General features: G+C 47.4%; 1 protein-coding gene across 2 annotated transcripts in view; it reads right to left on the minus strand.

The window, feature by feature from the left end:
- Positions 1-21,639, minus strand: part of CLIP2 (CAP-Gly domain containing linker protein 2) — a 79,434-nt gene that overhangs the window by 25,770 nt on the left and 32,025 nt on the right. For both annotated transcript variants that reach the window (XM_086763039.1, XM_086763038.1), the window contains exons 3-5: positions 15,087-15,625; positions 4,705-4,829; positions 90-303 (exon numbers count right to left, since the gene is read on the minus strand). In XM_086763039.1, the coding sequence (XP_086619165.1) occupies positions 90-303; positions 4,705-4,829; positions 15,087-15,625 (878 nt within the window). The remainder of the gene's footprint in view (positions 1-89; positions 304-4,704; positions 4,830-15,086; positions 15,626-21,639) is intronic.

The following is a 21,639-nucleotide window of genomic DNA, read 5'->3' on the forward strand; positions in this document are numbered from 1 at the left end:
AAGAAAACAAAACCCCAGCCCTCTCACTTTGTAGAGCCACGTCACAGAAGCAGAGCAAGGCTGCACAGTCTCCACAAAGAGCCACTTACCAACCCGCTGCGGCTGGGCCTGCCCCCAACAGACGACGCCACAGAGCTGACGGAGCTGATGGAGGAGCTGCTGGGGCTGTGGGTTAAGGCGGACACTCCCATGGCCATTCGTTTGCTCTTCTTTGCCTTGGCAGGGCTGGTTGACGGAAACCCGATCCGGATCACCTTGTGGATGGGAGCAAAGAGGCCAAACTTGGGAGGGCACTGGAAATACCTGGAATACAGGAGATGTACCAAGTCAGAAGCGTGAGAGCATCCATCTCACCCAAGCCTTGCAGAATGGCACTGCTAAACAATACGCAACCCCAGCCCTCAGCTCTTCTCTTGGTGCTTTGCTGTGACACTGTTTCCTGCATGCAAGTGGTTGGATTAGTCTCCTTTCCTGCCACTTAAGAGTAGTGGCAATCTCCATGTTTTCATTTATCACACTTAAGCAGGGAAACTTGAGATAATTACCACGTAACTAGCTGCTGCACACTTTGAGATGCCAGGAAAGACCCATTTGGTAGCCTGGATAGCACAAAGATCCCAGTACCAAAAACACAGCAAGAGCACACGCATGCCTTCCTTCCAAACCAACCTCCTCAACAAATCATCCTTCCCAAAACCTGCCTGTGTTCTCTACCCTGCTTTACAACAAAGTCACGTAGTAAAGCGTGAATCACATAGCTCTGCATAAATGTTCCGTAGGGTAAAAATCTTTCCTCCCAAAACAGAAGGGGAAAACGGCAGCTCCTAACTTTGAAGCTAAAAATACCATTACAGCAAACTCCAGTGTGTGCCATCTCCTCTGTGCAGCATAGGAAGAGAAACTGGTTCCCACGCAAGCAAACTTAGAAAGAAGCAAGCATAAAAAAAGAGGACCAGATAATTGCAGTGCAAGCTCTTTTCCGCAATTGCAGTGAGCTTGATTACACGTCTCTGGAGCCCTCTCTCAGAATACAAATGAGGCAAAACCCACAGTGTCAAACCTTGGAAACCCCTCCGGGACTTGGGCTGACAGGCTCCAGGCAGGGTTTATCTGCTGCTGGCCAGCTGCACTGCAGCAAGTAAAACCAGATCATTCCCAGGCATCGCATCCCCTTGTTTCGAGGGAGCAGCCAACACGGGAAGCCGTCCCTGTTAAGAGCGCTCTCTCAAAGGCTTCGTAGCAAGGTTACGGAAAAACTCAGGGCCATATAATAACCTGTCTTAGGTTAACATAAAAAACAGGTCCTAACGAGTAAGTGACAAATCCAGCTTTGCTAGTACAAGTTCTCTCTCCAGATGTGTGCAGCTGCTTCCCCAATTCCCTTTTAAGTGCTGGCAGCCACATGGCTGTGTCACAGGCAGCTCTCCGCAGGGCCGGGAGCCCAGAGAACAGCCTGGTCTCCAGCCAGAGGAGAAAGTGATTCATTTTCAAACATCTGCTCAGGTCTGATTTTTTCTATAACAACATTTCAAAAACCCAACAGAACCAAAACCAACCCTCTGCAACCCAGAAATCACTTAGCCCACTCTGCTTGCTGCCAAAACAGGCTCCTGGGTTTGGAAAACCAGCCATACCGCGGACTGACCCTGCTGCAGAACAGAGACCCAAGGAAGCAGTCTGACCTCTTGCAAACCAGTAAAAACCCTGCTCAGCATCATATTCTCAAAGTGAAATAGGCACAGGTGGACCAACAGCACGGCACAGCCCCTTCCACAGGTCTAAGCACAGACTGGTACTTGGGGCTGCTCAACAATGCCAAGTGCTAAGCCCCTCAAAAGCCCCTGACAGCTCTTAGCAAGTCCAAACTTGAATCACTCTGCTTGCTCATTCTCTTTTAGTCCAAACTGGCAGTGGCTGCAGTTAACTTTTACAGTTCAGAAGCAGGAATTGGGTCCAGAATACTTGGCAGGAAAAAAAAGTCTGCTTGAAAACCAAGAGCTGCTCTGACTGAGTGCTAAGGAGCGATATGCCCACGTTACAAAAAAGAAACGGGAAGAGTGGCATTGTGACGGCAATGCAAACTGCAAGTGGGAAATGGCACAGGAAATTCTGGAATAGATAAAAAAAAAAAAGACTCTTCAGTGCCCAAGGCCTGTAGCTGACATGTTTCAGACTACACAAAAGCAAAGGCATGTGCAGTTTAGTGGGGAAAGACTCCCAGGGGAACAGAGGTAGAGAAGGAAGAACAGTAAAATAAGCAAGTAAAGGTTAATATACTAGAGATGAGTAAGTGGAACTTGCTTAGCTTTGTGGATAAGAAACCAAGAAAACCACATCAGCACCCGTCTAGTCTCCTACGCAGACAGGAAAGCAGAAGCAGCAAACCCCACAGTGCCTCAGCAGCATCCACTTGATGTACAGAGAGGGGCTCACCACAGTGATACCCTTCTCTTGGGCCTGCAGGCAGCCCCTGCCAGGGAACAAGCTGCTCATGAAACCCTGGCCCTTCATCCTTCCCTGCACGCACATCCAGACCCAGATGCCCTTTCCAAACCTGCAGGAGAATCAGAGCAGCCCTCAAATTTCAGGTGATGCAGCTGGACAATCCATGACAGCAAAGATGGTGACAGAGTCCTTTGCTTGCTCATTTGCCCACGTTTGTTCTCCACTTCCACCAGCCTCCGCTGCCTCAAGCTGCTTCTGTGGACCAGACTCTCCTGCTGCAGCAGAGGTTACCGCGGCACAGAGCGCTGGTCGCGGGCAGCCAGGCCAAGGATGCTCACTAGATGGCAACCACCACCAAAGCAGAGACACTCCAGAGAGTCTGGTCTCTGCCCAGACTGATTCCGGCAGGACAAGCTCAGGAACCTCATGTGGCAGCGGCAAACTCGGGGAAGAGTGTCTGAGGGGTGCCTGCATGCACTGAGGGAGTCAGCTTTACTACGTTGGCTTCTCCTCCAAAACCTTGCTGTTGAAATCAGCACACGCTCTAAGAAAATCAGAAGGTTGGATAAATGTTCAAAAGAGTGAACGGGGACAATGCTGCAAACCTGCAACCAGATCCTTGGGGGACAGAGAGCCCTTCAGCTGGGGAGTCCACATGTACCACTGCTGTATCGGCTAGTATCCATTATTGCTAGATGATCTGCAAAATCAGCCTGGATGCTAGAGGCAGGGATGCCCTACAGACTTCCCTCAATCTCCCCTGTTTAATCCAAATCTTAATTCACTCCTGCTACCCAGTCCCTGCTGTGGAACTCAATTTTTCCTGCTCTTGATAAAGTGCGAAACAAAAGAGAAGCCATGCAGACAGGGCACATACCATAACAACCTCAGCCAAGATGGAGCAGTCTCAGAAGACAGATGACTTCCAAAAGCTGGATTTTTCAAAACACAGCATCAGACGTGTAAGAATGAGAGGCAAAGAGAGCACACTTACACTCACATCTGCCTTCCACATGCACAATAAATCATTTCTGAGCACCCTGAAGATTAAGCTTAGAGCTAATTTGTAGTGTATGATAAAGAAAATAGGGACTTGGATTCACTCCATGACTTATTCTCTACCATCCTGGTTTGAATTTTTTTTTTCTTTTTTTGAGAAAAGGCTGGAACTCAGCCATATGCTGACAATCATCTTCTGCTTTCTTGTCCTGACATTGCACAAGGCAGCATTTCTCTTATCTGAAATGCAAACACATGGCTTGCTGGACAAAGCAAGGCTGACCCAACACAAGAAACCTTTAGTGTAGAACCTGAGATGTAACAAGGGAGGAACTCTCAGCTCCTGAGTGTCAAAGCTAAATCTCACCTCTAATGCCAGGCTCCCTTACGAAGCTCCAAGAAATCAACAGTATTTCTCAGGAAAGAAAATTGTGAAGGACAAGGAATCAGCTCCACCTGTATTTGAAGCAGGGTCAAAGTGCTGCTGTATAACTCGGATTTGAACGTCCCCAAGCTCAAGATCTGAGGCTGGAGGTCATTACCTCCTAACTTCCATGTGAACAGAAACATCTTCCCAGCAAGCCTGCGAGATGCCCTTGCCTAGTTTTACAGATACTAGCAAGGGCTTTTTTTGAAAATAAAATAGCAGCGGTGCCTATGGAGTCAGAGGTGGTGAGATCAATCAGCAGATAGTTGTTACACTACAGAATTAGTACAAGGACAGACAACCACCACCAATTTCTTTCAGATCTCTGGAAATTTGTCCACAGAAAGAACAGATCAAGTAACATTAAGTTGGGGGGGGGGGGGGGAGGGGAATGAAAATCTTTATTTTCTGTAATGAAAATTTTCAGGGTGAATTACAGTGCAAGAAACAAGTTTATGAAGGGAATGTGTGGTAGAAAGCAGAGCTAAAACAATCACAGAATCAATTTCTAGCAAAAATTAAATCCCAGCGTAAGTTATCTTCTCTCTCTACTCTCTTTTAATTTCCTGAAGCCACTCAGGTTGCTGTACTTTACAGACCTTATCTGATCCGGCTTTGAAATGCTCCAGTGATGAGACTCCTATTGATCTCCCTGCAAAGATACCCCAAAGCTTAAAAGACTCAAAACTAGACTCTTCCTCTCAACCCACAAATCAAACCACCACACACAGCCGCACTCAGCGTCCTCTTCCCAGGTCCATGTGGCCCCCAGCCACCCTAGGAGGGGTGTAGGACCCTATGTGTGCCAGGCTGGGTTCGAGAGCGCACAGTACCTTGTACCAGCAACTGCCCCGTCATTCTTCCCCAGGGGTTCATCCAGCTCCACGCCACACCACTCTCCTTTGGCAAAATCCGTCTCTCCCACATAGCGCACAACTCCTGTCTTTGTCCCACCAACCTGTTGGAGATAAGATGCCACGGGTTAGAGATGGCAGCACTGGCACTGATGCAAGGGGATTGATGCTGGGGCAGTTATGGAGAGAGGAGGGGAGGGGAGGCAAGGAAAACACAAACAAACAAAAAAAATTAGTATTTTCTGTTTCAGATCTAATGAAACCAGAACAGATAGTTTTCCTATCAAGTTCTCCTAGCACTGAAGATGTCTCTCCAATAACTACAACTGAGTTGACAAGCTCCCACTTTTGGACCTGCCTGCATGGAAGACGTCAGGACAAATATAACGAAAATATATTTCAAGGCATCAATTAATTGCACAAAGCGACTTGTGAGGCCATGAAGGAGTTTAAGCCCTCCAAGCACAGCTTATACCTGCCTTCCATGAAGAACCAGGATCTGCACTAACAGGGTTTCAGTTCTGTGCTCGTTCAGCTGGCAGTTCTTAGCAATACTGTGACAGGACAAAGGTCAGACAGCTCTTCCCCTTGTCTCCACGCAGGGTTTGCTAGGACATAGCGAACAGCCATCGCAGCAAACCTCTCAAAATAGAGGTGTTTTGTACAGTAAAAAAAAAAAAAAAAAAATTAAAAAATCCACTGTTCTCTACACATTCTGCATCAATTCACAGCACTGGCGTGCTGCATGGGAAAGGGTCACTTCTCACTGCTAGGCTTCTGCCAGCACAGATTTCCCCCCCCTTCCCATGGAGAAATAAGAATAAATCACACCTTTCGCTCCCGTATTTACACTTAAAGCTTTCAGCTTGCTGAGTAGACTCTAGGAGAGCATAAGTAAGACATGTAAGAAGCTGTGTTTTGATCACTGCTAGGAGAGGACATTTCACCAAGCAGCAGCTGCCTCTGCACTACAACTCCTACTTCGATACTTGTGCTGCAAAAAAATATGGAAAAGTAGGAGGGTGGTTCTAAAGCGTCATACTTCAAGTAAATCTGCATGCGATTTAAACCTTTTTTAGTGTATCTCTGCTAAAGCCCGAGTTCAAGGAAGAAAGCTTAAAATATAAGTTTAAAATTAAATTTGCAGCTTTATCTTCAATGAATTGCAGTTATTAATTTTCTTAATATTCAATTTTACATAAATGTGTAGCAAAGTAATATTCTCCTACAGAAAACTGCAATAGACAAACACAGAAATCTAGTTTTGTTTGTTCCAGGGTAGGTATGTTACAGATTTACCAATTCTGAATCCCTAAAAACCCTGAAAATCGCTTATGCAAAGGAGAAAGTTTTCCCAGCCTAAAAATAACGGCACCTGAACAGACTTGGAGAGCACAGCCCTGAAGTCTGGTCCTGCCTCAAGCCCTGGGAGCTGCAGCATGCAGCTTGAGTCATTCTGTAATTTCTCTCCCTAGGGATTCAAAGTGCTGCTTATGGAAAAACCTTTGTTGATGTTGTTCTCTTTGCTATAGGAAGGAGAAAAAAAAAAATTGCTAGTACAAGTATCACCACAAGAAAACTTCCTGGTGCTACACTGCACCCAGGAGTAAAAAGATGGTTCAGTTTCAGTATCAGGAACTTGGCAAGTTACAGATTTGAACAGTTGCAGTCAAATTCTTTACCTATCACTCCCAGTCAAACAGCAGTTTGATTTATTTGAGCTTATACAGACAAAGCCTCTTAGTATTAATGCAGTGATTTAATGCCGTCTTAATACATTTCTTTAATTACATCTACATGGAGTTCAACTTGCAGCTAATCTTAGTGTCATTTCCAGGACCTTACCATTGCTGGTAACCTCCCTCAGTTTTATTTTTATTGAATTTTACTTACAGATATAGAGTCACATTTACTTACAGATATAGAGTCACCTTTTTACCAAGCCAGATGGTCCTGACCCCACAGAGCCTCACGTAAACCACCTTAAAAGCCCAACAAGCTCCCTCTGTCAGCATGGCTCTTACCAGGCTGTGCTGGGGCCTCTACTAGAGGACCACACTCCTCCATCCACACCAACACTACGACTGCTCAGTTGCGTCCCCGTAGACATTACTTATTTTGGAAAGCTGTTTCCAAACAGGTGAGAAATAACCAGCATTGTTGACTTGATACACGCATACCTAGTTATGCCAATCCCTAAACTGCTCAGTAAGAGAGCCGTACATCCGTGAAGACACTCAGTGGGATCAGATTTAGCACTCGCCCAAACGGCAACGTGGTTCTCTGCTTCCAAAGCAATGTATTTTATTTTCTCTTTCAAGTGTTAATTATTTTGCCATCTTTTCCACGAAGTACACCCTTGCCACATCTTCTTGCCAAGCCAGGACGGACACATCTGCGCCCCGACAGCCTGGGCTCCCCGCACCCTGATGGGGCTGGCAGCACAGCCAGAAGCCAATATCAGGCTGTCACACTCACACGCCAGCGCTCAAACTGTGTGTTGAACTTCCCATCTTTTGGCAGGCGCAGAAACTCTTATGGCTGGAGAGCCTAGAAAATTCACCCGACTCAGACACGCAGATTTATTCAGCCCTGATAATCTGCTGATGCTGCTAAAATGAATAATGCGTTGTGGAAAAAGCTGGCTGGCAGGTCCTGTCAGCGCACAAAACAGTCTCATCGAAACAGAAGCGTTTTTCTATCAGACCTCTCAATAAATCAGAGGTACCACTGCCATCATCACGCTGGAGACCAGAGGAATCCCATCCTGTGGGGATCTCAGCCTGCCATTAGCATCGGCGCCGCCCTGAGCCACGAGTTTCTCTACGGAAAACTTGTCTGCATCTCTCAGCCTGGCACAGTAACCAGAGCCATGGTCGCACCGTCAACTTGCCGAGTGTCTGGAGTTAGGCAAAACCAAACTGGACAGGGCAACCTCTCTCTTTGCTAAGGCACAGGGCAGCACAGAGCTACCGAGGCCGCCAGCAAGCTCAGCTGCACCCCGGCAGTTCAGACATGCCGCAGCTTTTACAGCTGACAAGCTTCAGTCAGAAGTGAACAAAACTCTCACAGCTTTTCTGAGAAGCCGTTAACAGTTACTTCATCAAAACTTACTGAGAGTATTCATATCCAAGAGAATGGGATTTTACCAAATGTAAGTGTCGCTGGTTTTAGTTATAGTAGTTTTTGAAAAAAAAAGCAGCTAAAAATATCTCTTTCTTGAAGCTCCAAAAAACAGAAACAATACTGACATAGTAGTATAGGATTTTTTGTTTTGGAGGGTATTTTATCAGCAATGTTCCAAGTTTCTCTGCTTCAAGTAAAAATACTTATGATTAACTTTAAACAAGCTCATGGTGGTCCACTGCCTCCAGCTGGATTCAAGCAGCCTGAGCCACATGCCTCTGATCTCTCGGAAAGTTCAGCTCCAGACTGAAGTTCTCTGCATGTGCTCCGATGCCTTTTTCATACCTTTGACTAAAGACCATCTTCCTGACCTGGCCTTTCCTCAGCAAGAAATCTCCAGGAGTCTCAAGAGAGAGTCTTGGACTTGACCATCACAACAAAACAAAGGCAGGAATATTCAACAGGTCTGCGTTGTAACTGGTGAGTTAGAGAAACAATGCACTCACAGGCCATCCACGCGCCTCCTCTGCTCACTGGAGTATCACTGACATGTTTTACTACGGTTTTCTCATTAAAATGACAAAACTGGATCCAGACCAGTATCCCAGGGCTGAAAAGACAATGATGCTAATCCTTCCGGACACTGTCTCATCAGAGCTGCCAATATATCATTTAAACAATTTACTAAATTAGCACCAGGCCGTATCTCAGTCTGGCTGCTGCAAGTCAGACTCCCTCCAGCCCCCATTTGCTCTTTTCCCCTCATGTCCTCCCTGCTCACCCTGCAGCAGTTTCTTGCTCCCAGCAAGAACCTCTTAACACCTGTTCTCAATCCGGGGCCTGCGGGCAATGCACTGCTTGCAATACACTCCAGTGTTGCTCAGGGAAGAAAAATAAACCCTAAGTGCCATTCAGGCCAACAGGGACTGTTCCCCACCATGCCATGCACAGTTGAGGGGTCAGCAGTGGCTGTAGACTCCTGCTTGAGCATATCCCCAGGCAGAAAGCACAGAGCTGATGCTGTGCTGTCTGCTTAAAATTCCAGTTTACCCATCTAAATTTATTTTCCCAGCTGCTTTCCAAAGCACTTCCACAATACAGCGCTGCTGAGGGTCAGGGTGGGAACAATAAGAGCCCAAGTGCAGCACACTGACATGCCTCCTCTGCAGGGTTCCCATGCCTCAAGCTGGGTCCTGACGGAGCCATGAAACTCTCCTGCTCGCATGTGGGAAGAGAGAGGAAGGGGACAGTGGGAAAGGGCAGACACAGCACTCTTTACTCCGAGGACCTTCAACTACTTTTAATGTGCAGCACATAAGCTCATTCTACGCCGTTATGGGATGATACTAACAGGAAATCGGAGCTTACCTTCACTGGAAAAGTGCTGCTTGCTCCAGTTTGAGCTGTAGCTGCAGGCTGCATCCAGCATGTAAACTGAAGCAGCCATCCTTTCCCTTTGGGGGAGGGGGGGAGGAAAAAAAAAAAAAAAAAAAAAAAAAGAAAAAGTTTTCTCCTCCTGCACTCATCCACCCACCCAGAAGGAGCCTGCTTCCACCCAAGCTGAGAGAGGCAGAAGCTGTGTTTTCCCACCACACACAATTTAGCTCTTCCAAGCACTGACGGCAGAAGATTACTGTACAATGCTTGATTTACAGAGGGTGATTTTGCAGCAGCATGGTGTGGGTCCAGCCATCACAGATCCCATGGAACAGGGATCTGTAAGTACAAGGGGGTGAACGCACAAACCTACGGGAAACGCGTGCCGTCGCTTACTGGGGCTACGTCCCAGCTGACAGCCGGGCACAGCATTCGGCAAGCTGGTGATCTGGCTTGTGGTCAGGTGTGTCTGTAAGTACAACTTACTTCAGGTGGCATCCAAGCATCGGCAGTTTTATCTCACTGGATACCCACTATGTCATCTGCGAATGGAAGAACTGGCTTTCAGGGTTGGGGGGGGGGGGGAAGAGGCAGCCAGGAATTGCAGGACAGTCCTCACTACGTGAAATTACAGGAATTTTTAGTTTCTTTCAATCCAACCACTTATCTTTGTGCCTTCCCATCCCCACAGCCCAGCTCAGCACTGCACAGGGATGTGTCTGACAGCCCTGCTGACACAAGACATTTGTGCACATTTATCTTCCAGGCATCACTGAGAAAATAATGTCCTAGGGATGCAGTGGAAGAGGGAAGCCTAGAATTACAGCATCTCCTCCCGAGGCTGTCTCTGATACAAAGCCTGCCCACGTTAATAATAGTTTGCTCCACCACAGGCTGCATACAACTCCTGTTTAATGACAGATATTGCACACAGAAGACAAGGACTGGCCAACTCATCAGCCCAAACGAGTGGTTAGGGGGGCGTGTGCATGCACAGAAAGTCTCAAATGGGTTAATGTGGTAGCAGGGCAGGATGGTTGCTTTGGGCTATTTATTTCCTCTTGGTTTCACTGCAGTGACAGGGAATGTTTGCTCCTGCAACACCACACAACAGCAACAATCTTCTACGGTGAGGACAACAGCTTGGACTAGGAGACGTAGATGTCTCCCTGCCTCTTGAATCCTGCAAACACCTGGAAGACTGCACTTCCCAGTCCTTGTCACAAACCTCCACAGGGATGGAGATCCATCATTCCCATGCTCCTGTGCAAGGTCCTGGGCTCTGCCATACGGCTCTCCAGTCACGACACAGCAGTTGCTGGCCTCCTTACAGAACGAGCCAAAAGCAGGCAATGAAATACTAAAACCACCTTCCCTGAAAACGCTGCCTGGGTAGAACTACAGGATAGGATCCTTCTTTCCTTACTGCTTGGTTTGCAGTAAGGAAAAGTCTTGCAATTGTCTGCAAAGCCCACACAGGAGCATTGCGGCACCTCCCAGACCCCGGCAAGCTGGGAGAGCTGACAGTCAACCAGAGAAATACAGAGCACGAATCCTTCCTTCCCAACACCTCATGTGCATTCGCAGCAGCAAGGCTTCAGTCTTGGGCGCTGAAATAGCTCAAAGCGAGCTGGCAGCAGAGCAAGTAGTTGCCTCTGCCTGAGGAGAAGGGCTTCGGCTGCAGTTCTTCTCATCGGGGAGCTTCTAATGGAAACGATTTTTCACTCAGGTGGTTAAAGGCTTTCTGCAGCATCAGGCTGGCAGAGCAGGGTTGGGGTGGGGGCGTGCAGGGGGGATGCTGAAGAAAAGGACACAATTAGTTTATTTATCAGAATTTTCTGTCATTTGCCAGGAGCCAGAGGTTGCAACACACCACAGGCAAAAACACTTTGTAGCACACAGAGAAGAAAATTATTAGAAATTCCACATTTGCTCAGGGTGGAGCCCAGAATCTATTTCCACCAGTACAGCCAGCCCGCCACGGCAGTCCTGCCCATCCGTCAGCTGACATGTGCTCCGTCGGGATCTCCCTGCTAGCGGTGCTTCTGCTATCCAGCATCTATTCTGGTTTTGGCCTCCTGTTACAAGGTTCTAGCAAAATTGCAGACCTAGAACCCATCTGAAGGATATCCGGGGCAACACCTCACAGCAACAGAGTCAGCCAGCCCCTGGGATTTAACCTGGCCCTTCAACAGCCTCGTTTATTACTGCATTTCAGTACCGAGGAGTGCAAGCCCAGCTAGGAGACAGGAGGAAGGCTGAAGGGCTGAATAGCTCTATTACAAGGAATTATTTTTAAAAAATTATTTGTGATTTAGACTGGCATGTAGAGAACAGGCACCTCCTTTCCACTCTTCTTAAGAAAGCAATCACATCTCAGGTGGAATGAGTTCAGCTGCTGAGAAAGCCTTCCCCCAAAGCATGTAAAATACATTTTCTTAGGCGTCACACACAGCAGAGACTCCTCCCAAGCAGAAAATGCTCAACTCCTCCGCTGCTCTGTTTCCATCCCTTCTTTCCCCAGAGAAAGGCAACAAGCCAGCCTCACATTAACAGCAGCACTCCAGCGACGACCATACTTTGGGATGCTCCTTTCTCACCACAGCAAAGGTTAATTGTTCCACATTCATTTGCCAGACTTCAAGAGACGAGTTCTTCAATATTAGAGTGGCTTTTTCATCTCTTTAATGCAATTTCTGCATCTCTGGCAAAAAGTTTGAGTTCAAAAGCGCCAAAAGGCAAATATTATCTAATTCTTCTAATGGAAAGCTAAAAGTCACTTTTGGCAACTGCTAGAGTCAGAAAGAGCCTCGGAATAAAGTCACTGAAAAGCAAAAATGTCTTCAAGCTCTGATGGACCCTAATGAAGTTAAAGAAAGCAGGAAATAACTGGGATGCAGAGCAGCCAGGTGTCGGCCTTGCAGCCCTGGAAGGGATCCCTGAATCCTTGTGCTCCATCCACTGAGCACTTACAGAAAACACACATTACTCACTTGAAAAGCCTTTCTTGGATCCCATCTGCCTAAAAGCCGTTCTCAAATAAAAAGAATCTTTCAGAAAAGCATTGTACCAATCCATAGAGAACAAGAGCAAAGATTTACTCAGGGAATTTGAGGCAAGCCAGGTTAATGTAGAATTATTGTTTATGCATTCACACAGTAAAACATGATTAGCTGACATCTCCATTACTAAAAAAAAAGCCATCTGCCAAGCCAAGCCTGTTACTGAACCATAACAGCAAATTATTTATTCTTGTTGTCATTAACTGCTCTTTTCCTGGACCTCTACTACTGCGTTCAAACAACCCCTGATGTTTCTGTAAGCTGAGCATTCCCACTAGAGCCAGCGAGCTGCTGAGCTCCTTCCAGCTTTGCTCTCTTGGAGCTATTTATCACACTAACAATCATAGCACAGATTTTTATCTTATAACATCTGGAGCGGGTAAATTAGCAGGCAGAGAGGGTGGGCTTTTAAAGATGCGCCTTCATTAAAAACGAGAAAACAAAAAAACAGCCAAAACCACTCCCCAAATCCCCATAAACAGCTCAGCAGAAGCCAAGGGGAGAGATGCTAATGGCTTGTAGTGCATGGCTACGCTGAAATCTCAATCTGCGCGGGCCCCACTGAGGTAAGCAGAGTATTACGCAGAGGGATCCTGCCTCGGTGAGCTTACAGTCAGGAGAAGAGAGGGGTTAAACAATTCAGTTTAAAGAACATTACTCCATTGACCAGCTGGTTCAGAAAGAACAGAGCCAAGTTTATTGTAGGTTTTATATTTTGCAGTTTACCTTCTAATGACTACTGCTCATAACATGGGAAGTTCTCACCTCAGCACTCTCCCTACTCCTTGCAACAGTTAAAGGAGAAAATGGGAGCAAACAAATAAACAGATCAAAGGAGGACGGATTCCCCAGGTTCATTCCTCCCCACGTGTGGCTGCTTTAAGGTGAAGCATCAGTGCAGGTGTAAAGAGAGAATGCCTTTGCCACTTTTCCCTGCCCACCCCTGCCCCCGGGACCAGCAGCAGCTTTGCTGACAGTATGGACAGGGAGGGAAGAGAGGCAGACTCTGGTGAAGTCAGGAAAAAGCCAGACGAGCGACAAGCCCTTGAGCAGCTGTCAGCTCCTGCTGTGATACAGAATGCAATGCACATTTTGGGGAAAAAATTGTGAGTACAGAAGTGTCTCACCTCTACAGCTAGGTCCACGAGCCCACGTGTTCACACTAGAATTATTAAATGTCATATCCAGTGGGGACAAACAAAACTCATTTCCATTTTTTTCCCCCTCAAACAATTGTTTTAAATTTTATTTAAATAAAAACTATTGGACAACCCAACATTGTTTTAGTGTGCTAGAGCATTGTTAACTTTGGAAGCACATTTGTAATGCCAGAGATGCCCGACATCTGGACACAGCAGACCCCAACATCCTCGGAGCAGGTTGTGCCACGTGAAGTTCTGACTCGGAAGACGCGTGTGGTCTGTCGCAGCAGCTCAGCGCTCACCAGCCACCCAGAGCTGCTCTAACCTGGCCCAGCTGCCCACGGTCCCCACGGGGCTGCAGGGAGCAAAGGCATCAACTCCATCAGCTTGAGCCGCAGCCTGCCCAGGTTTGCTGCTATCATCAGCACAAAAACTCCCTCTGAGACCACAAAGGACATTTGAGGCTGGCTCTTACACCTCTGCACACACTCCTCCTGACGTGCATCTGCTGTGGAGTCAAGTTCTACCAAACTGCTGTTATTAACCAGACGGCAAGTCTGTCTGCGCTCCCCTACTACCGCTATGGGTATTGGCACCAGGTGCCTCAAAAAGGAACCACTCCACAGCTAACTTTAAATGGGAGCCAGATTGCCCAGGATGCACAAAGACTAACCCTCTGCAACCTGTAATTGCTGTCAGAGTCACCTTCATCTTTAGATCCAGGGATATTTCTGGGGACACAGGGGCAAAGACCTGTGCTCAAATGCTTAGCCCTTCCAATATTTGGTATCACAGCATGGATCATACACACTGAACAAAACTAAACTCTCTTTTTATAGAACTGCAAAATTAAACTCAGTTTTTCCATGTTTTTATATATTTCTTTTCCTTCTAAACCTCCACTGAAAGCACTACTCCTTTGCTAGGACACAAGTTGTGACAAGCTTGATGTCCAATTCCCAGTAAGCCATTTTTAGAGCAAGCGTGGCATTTTGCCTTAAAGTCATCAGGTACTCTGTTCTACATAATGATAACAGCAACAGAAATCAGATGTGGAGAACACATCCATCAGAACAGTGATCTCTCCCGAAGTTCTGCCCTTTTATAAAAACAATTGCAAGTTCCTTTCTGCACAGGAAAGGCGTTAGTCTCACATCTAACATACAGAAACCGAAGCACCAAAGGGGGAGGGACCAGCCAGGGGAAGATTCTTGTAGCTACTCGTACGGTGTGTAGGACCACATAAGACACACTGTTGCAAAATCCTCAAAAGCCCTGATACACATTGAGTATCACTGGATTAGAAAATAATAATTAATGATTTCTCTATTTCCCTCTCAGGTTTGAGTTGCTCTCTCTGACCTCATTCTCCTGCTCAGGACCTGTCCAACACAAGAAACGCTCTGGATTATGTTGTCTTCTATCAACATGAAAGCAACACGTCCAGAAGACACAGTATCCCAAATAACAGTAAATTCAGAATTTCGATGCCCGCTTGGTCCAGGCATCTCCTTCCAAGATCATGCCCTGTCCCACACCTCACCACCAACTCTGTTCCCCTTTTGTCTTGTCCTGAGCCTGACCAGGAACACTTAAGGAGGGGACAAATTCTTGAATTTTGCCTTTATAGGGGGAAACGCCGCAATGAACTCACCAGCACGCGATCTCCAAGCCGTAAGTCCTTCTCCCCTTTTTTCACAGACCCACTGTCCGAGAGGTTAGATCCAGACTCGTTGCCTGTCTTCATGGCGCTGTTCAGGACGCTCTCCCGCAGGGGGATGACGCGAGTGGAGAGAGGTGGCGTGGCTGTCCCCGAGTGCAGCGACAAGTTCTGAGCCGTCAGAGAGTCCACGGAGGGGGCGTCACTCCCCGAGCCCTCGGCCACCGGCTGCCGCGTCAACTTGGACGGTCGTGTAAAAATCCCCTGCAGCGGCTGGCATTCAAAGTAACGTACTCCACCGACAGAGCCGTCATTCTTACCCACTGGGTCATCCAGAACGACCCCTGCCCACTGGCCTGGAGCAAATTGTGTCTCTCCAAGATACTGGATCACACCTGGCTTCACTCCATTTACCCAGACGCGTTCGCCCACCACAAAGTCTCCCAGGAAATCATCGCCCACCTCGGCAACCTTTGAACCCGACTTCTCAGAGCTGGCGGTGGAGGTGGTACCCTGCTTGTGTAAAGGTGAGCCTGTGAAGCAAGGGAAAATAGGTTTTGGTATGAGGAGAAATCTTAAAAGGCAGCCAAAACACCAGGAAAGGGCATTGACAAAGCGGAAACACCAGGTGAAGGTTAAAACCTGAGTGATCCCATTACTTACACATCTTCCTCGGCAGGAAAGCACCCGCACAGAAATCTGTCTGCTGCCCGGTTTCTGCAGCACACAAAGCACCGACCCCATCTCTCCATCCCCCTTTGCAGCGCCTGCTTACCCCCAGTCCCTTCACAGCACCAAAGGGTATTTTCTGTGGCTGCACTAGCATGAACAAGCCCAAAAGGACAGGAGCGGTGTAAGTGCTTAGTGGTCAAAAGGAAACCAGTGAACTGCTGCTTTGAAGAAAGATGCCAAAGTCATCCTTTCATCCAGAAATAAATTAAAAAAAAAAAAAGTGAGGCACTGATGTTCTGATGTTTCAGTACCTGGTGCTATGAGAACTCCACGTGTTTGGATACAGGCAAACAGTCCAAGCACGCAGTTCCACCAAGGGCACTAACAGCTCCTGTGGGACCATGCAGCTGCCTCTGCAAATTACGCAGCGTCCCCAGCTGCTGCTGTGCCCTTTGCTGCAGAGTCCAGCAGCAAGCAGACACCTGGGGTATGTTCAATACAAACCCTTCTCTATAAACAGGAAGCATCCACAAACCCCTGTGTGCATGGCCTTCCCGGGCTGACACGCCACGCGCTGAGCCCAAAAAAAATCTGCAATACAGAACGCTCTTCTCCTGGCGTCAGCACAGCAAACCAAAGCCCGACCTCCAGCAACGCGTCGCTGCGCTGGGAGAAGGAACTGCAGGTGATGCTGGAAATTCACCATCTCTCTTGTGCTCTCCAGCACATCCTGGATCAGCCAAACTCTCTGTAATACACAAGGAGGCCCTTAAATATGTGACTGGTGTCTGAAGGGAAACAAAGACAGCCTGAGCAAGTGAGTTAGCAGTGACTCCTCTCTTGCTGGCCCCAGTGTCAAACTCGACCACAGACTCTGGGTTTCAGCCTAGGCCCCAGAGAAACAAAAGACAAGGACATATGGACTGCATTAAAACTCTCCGAAGGTCAAAGGGGGAGGTTAAGTAAAGCCCTAAAAGAAATCACAAGAGACCAAGGAAATAAGCTTGCAAAGTAAGATCCAGCAAGTCGTGCACCATGGACCTTCAGTCATCCTCAGCTCTTGGTAGCACTGAGGTCCCACGTGTGCTTCTCCCCACAGCTGCTGTACGGGGTGTGTGCATGAGACCTGGTCCCACATATCCTGCTCTCAATGAAAGCCACCTGGACTCTTCAGCCAAACTTTCAGCACACCACCAACCAGAAACGCTTATAGCACACCCAGGATGAAGTTTTTATTTGCTACCAGACAAGGCTGACAGAGAAAGTCCAAGCAGCTGCAGAGATGAAATGAACTGTGAAACTTGTTCAGCCTCAGCCATCACTACGGCTCAGCCTGCACCATTTCTGCAGCTCTTTCAGAAGTAATGGGCCTGACAGATCAGGCTCGGCTCCTAGAAAGCCTGAAGAACATAAAAGCGCTCCATCCAAGCTACTTCAAAGCTTTGCTAAAGGTCTAATACCAGAGGAAAAAGAGCACCAGTGCTTCAGTGCTGAAGAACCTTGTTTCTGCAAAACCAGCAGCGTTAAGAGGGATTAAGATGGACACGTTGGTTCTCAGTAGACTCCAGAGTCAACACTCTTGGACAGATCTGTGGCACAATTGCACCAGTTTGTTTGTGGCTCCTGAGAGAGACACCAGTACCTCTGCCTACTCTGAACTGGGACAGAGCAGCAGTTAAGGCACGATCAAACTCTCATGAACAGAATCGTCTCCCAACTCTTAAGTTAGCCAAACGGGGCACGCACAGCACCACGCGGGGCATGTTCAAGAGGACCGTCCTGTGACGGGCACGGGAAGGGCAGTAACAAACAGTTCCCAACTGAAAAGGCCAGCAACAGAGTCCGCAGTGCTCCTGGCAAAGCTCAGCCAGCTGCCTGGGAGAAAGATGCGCTGCAGTCCCTGAGCCACCTTCTCTTGGCATTTGGGCCCTGCTCTGAAAGCTTCCTCAGCCTTCTACATTCTTCATTAACTTTTTTTTTTGGTAAATGCTCAACTTTCAAGCTTGTGTTACTCTCAATCTTCTAAAAGCCAGTACCTCCAGAGGAGCTCCAATAGGGGTATGGCATTACATCCAAGAACCAGTTTCACCTTAAAAACTGAAAAATAAGAGCACAAGGATGCTCAGAGCTTTTGATCTTTATAAAAAACTTTAAATAAAAAAAGGAGGGAGGAGAGGAAACAGGGGTCCATCCATGTGAACCATAAAGACAAACCACAAGCAGAAAATAAGGTCAGCATTTTCATTTCAATGCTTAATAGCACAAGACAGCAAAGCAGTTAGATTAGGAACCAACAAGTTGCGTTTTAAAACCAGAATATTTCAATTTAATAACCAGAGATGGCTACAGGGGTTTATCTCCAACAACATCTGTGATATGTATATCTCCTTTCATGAGTATGAGAAAAAATTAAATTAGAAACACAACTTACACAGATCCTGTGCTGCTGACACGTTTGCAGCAGACACATGCAATGTGCCAAGCAGAATAGCCAAATTCAGCTCTGCTGCGCAGGGAGCTATAAGCAAAGAAATTTGGTGGGGGGCACTCTGCATCTGTACTCACAAGAGACCAAAGCTGCTTTTCCAGTCCTGCTGGAGCCCAAGTTTCAGCACACTAGCAGTCTCTATTACAGCTATTAATTAATGATCAAGATACAGGTTACATTAGCTCTCGCAAACACCTCTGCAACGTGGCTGGGGTAAGCAAACCCTCCAGCAGTGCAGCTTGAGCAAAGAAAGGCAGGAAGGCTGCCCAGGGCTGAACAAACAACACTGAGATTTGAACCCAGGTCTAGGCTCACCCTATTTCACTGAAAGGGCAAACACCTTCAAAAGCTGACTTGGATCAGGAAAAAAAAACAAACAAACAAAAAAAACAGTTCATGGACTCCTGGTGCAACATCATGTTCCCCAAAAAGCCAAATTTTTAGCGGGACTTTACAACACTCTGTTCATTTTAGGTGCCCGTCTGACAAGCAGAGCTGCCAAACTACAGTAATTATAACATCACAGGGAAATAACCTAATTACAGGCTCCCAAACACAACAGTGCAATCAGAAGCATTACTATTCTTGAGCATGAGATGAATTATTCAAAAAAGATAGGATTTAAGGGAGGAACGGCCAATAGGTTCACCTTCTTCATGATGGCCACGTTGCAGAAACTTGGTATTTTACACCACCTTCATTACCCATATATAAAATAACAACTAAGCCATGAATTCTCTTACAGTGCAGCTAACAGTCTTTTTGGGCACTAGGTTTTCAGAGAAGCCAACAGTAACTATGATCGAACTAATTCCATTCTTCTTGGCTTCAGGTCTGATGGACCCATTAAGTAGACCGGCCAGACAACATCCAGAGCAGTCTGAGCAGACCAAGCTCTGATCCTCCCAGGTTGGTATCTAGTCACCAGCCCTTCAGAAGGCAAAAGGTGATGAGCAACTTGTCTTCGATCCACAAGCACCTCAGGATAGCCCAAACCAGACATCAGTTGACAGAACCGCTCTCCAAGACCTGACATCTAGAGCTATCTGCTCTCCAAGCAGCTCTTACAGCTTATGGGGAAGCCACCCAAGAGCCCAGGATTCCTGGGCTTTCTCCAGCCTACAGGCACCTAGACAGCTGGTCTATGCCTGTGCCTGTGTCACTTGGATTGGCTGTTTCTGGAGAAGAAAAAGTCTTCTTATTTTAGCCAGACTTCCACCAACAAGTTCCAAGAAACTCACTAACAGCAAAGCAAGGGTTCAGATCTCAGGTACGAAGTTGAGAACAGAGTTACATAAGAGAAACAAAGCCAAAAAAACCACAGACTGAATATTTTCTACTCCAACCCTGCCAATTACCTGGTAATGCCAATCAAGAAGCCACTCTCTGACTGTCGCTATTAGGCATGTAACTCAGCAGCTCACCTGGAAGCCACTGGTGGGGAAAGCTCTTTCCTCCTCAGTCCAGGAGGATCTCCCTCTGCTGCTCCGTCCAACGTAAACCTTGCTTGCTGGACAGGACTGCGACAGCAGCTCCTCCCCTCCTTCTCGCTGGGACCAGGCTCCACAACACAACAAGCAGTAAGCAGGATCCCTTCCACTCAGGCTTTCCAACTTCACAACCCTATTGTGTTCATTAGCTGGCTCATTCTTTTCGGTTTAAATGGTCTTCCTGTAGGTCACAGCTTTCACGGCTGAACAACAATTTATAAATCAAAGTCATACGCAGCATCCGCTAAACGCACATCTTATCCAACTCTAAATCTCTATTTTCCCTTCAGCTTTCGTAAAGCCCACGCACGACGCATTAACAATGACTACGGCAGACCTGGTGCTCAGGGCCCTTTTTGTAAACTCCTCCTGCCAGTTTTGGGGGCCCCCACTGACAGGGCACCAATACTCCAGGAGCTGAACAAACTCCTGAGCTGGAGAGGTGAAAGGTTTTAACTGGAGCTTCAGCCTGTTCACATGGCTCTCGTTACTGTGTCAATGAAAGCCAGGTGTCCAAAATCCCTGGAAGCGCAAGGACTTCTGCAAACAGGAGACAGACTTTTCTAGCTCTTGGAAACGCCTGCTATATGAAGGAGTGAAGAGAGCTGTGTACGGTAAAGAAGCAAGAAACCTCCCTTCAAATGAGCACTGAAAATTGAAGCAGGAGGAACAGAGCACTTGCTCTGCAACATCAGCAGGAAGAACTTTCTTTGCAGGATCCCCAGTGCTCAGCCTCGTATCACGTTTAAGTGCCATCGACATCCAGCGAAACCATGCATCCCCTCGCTCCCTCCACATCTTTCCACCTCCCACTGCACTTCAGCTGCTCATTTCTTATCAACAGGCAACTGAAACAAAAGGGAAAGGAAACTTATTTCTAAAGGGGAGGAGGGAGAGGAAGAGGAAAAGAGTCTAGCATGAGAAGTGGTGCACAGTGAGCGGTGCCCATGTATTTCCTACTCCCTGCAGAACTCTTTTGTAATGTTACTGCTCCCGAGACACATGCCAGGCACGCCAACCACCAAAGGAACCAGAAATGCAAGAGCCTGGTGTGTTGCCATGGGAATCAGGAGACAGGCAGTTAATTGGTAAAATGGAGGCACATTAGATTTAAAATAGAAAAAGACAAGGAAAAAAAAAGAAAAAAAAAAGATATACCATAGTAGCTCTCATGCCAGGAAGGCAGGCAGAAATGAGAAAGCACGCGATATTTACAGAAGAGCTTTACAATGCCCCTAGGAGAGATCTTTTTCCTTCTCCATTTTAATTCTCAGAGGTTTTTACCCTCAACTTCTATCACATCATGAGAGAGAGGCTGACACACAGCGCAGAGTTGTCTGTCCGCTCCCAGGCTGCGTTCCCTCTCCACGGCAATGAGTAAGTTTCTCATCCACCAGCCAGCAAGAAAAGCTGTTCAAGCCTGGCAGAAGCGTCACTGTCACAAGACCCGAAGACCCCATGCGTTCACTTCACTGGCTTACACTACAGATGCCACTAACCTGTGACAGGGCAGCATGCCTTGCAGCTCGTGAGCATCTCTCAACGCACAGCCCTGCCACCAAGCTAGCCAAAAAAACTTCAGTACAGGCTCTGCTCCCTCCCAGCCTGGGCAGTGCTTCAGGACAGTCCCGTGACCAGGGGATGCCCATTTGAAGCCAAGACAGATTTTGCCAGCTGGAAAACCCCACTGCTGGTCACAGAGGTGCCAGCTAAAAGGAATACTGTATGTTTTTACTGCCACAAGGATTAGGTAGGAGCCTGAGAGGCATTAGAGTAGCCTGGCTCACTGCTTGGTTCAATGCTCAGGTGATGATGGGATCTGGTCTCAGCTGGGATGTCAGGCACTGCCCCTGTTCAAGCTGCAGCCTGCACTCCGAGCACCAAACACTTGTGATGG

The sequence above is a fragment of the Chlamydotis macqueenii genome, chromosome 19, assembly GCF_036417535.1.
Source record: "Chlamydotis macqueenii isolate bChlMac1 chromosome 19, bChlMac1.mat, whole genome shotgun sequence".
Taxonomy (NCBI): Eukaryota; Metazoa; Chordata; class Aves; order Otidiformes; family Otididae; genus Chlamydotis; species Chlamydotis macqueenii.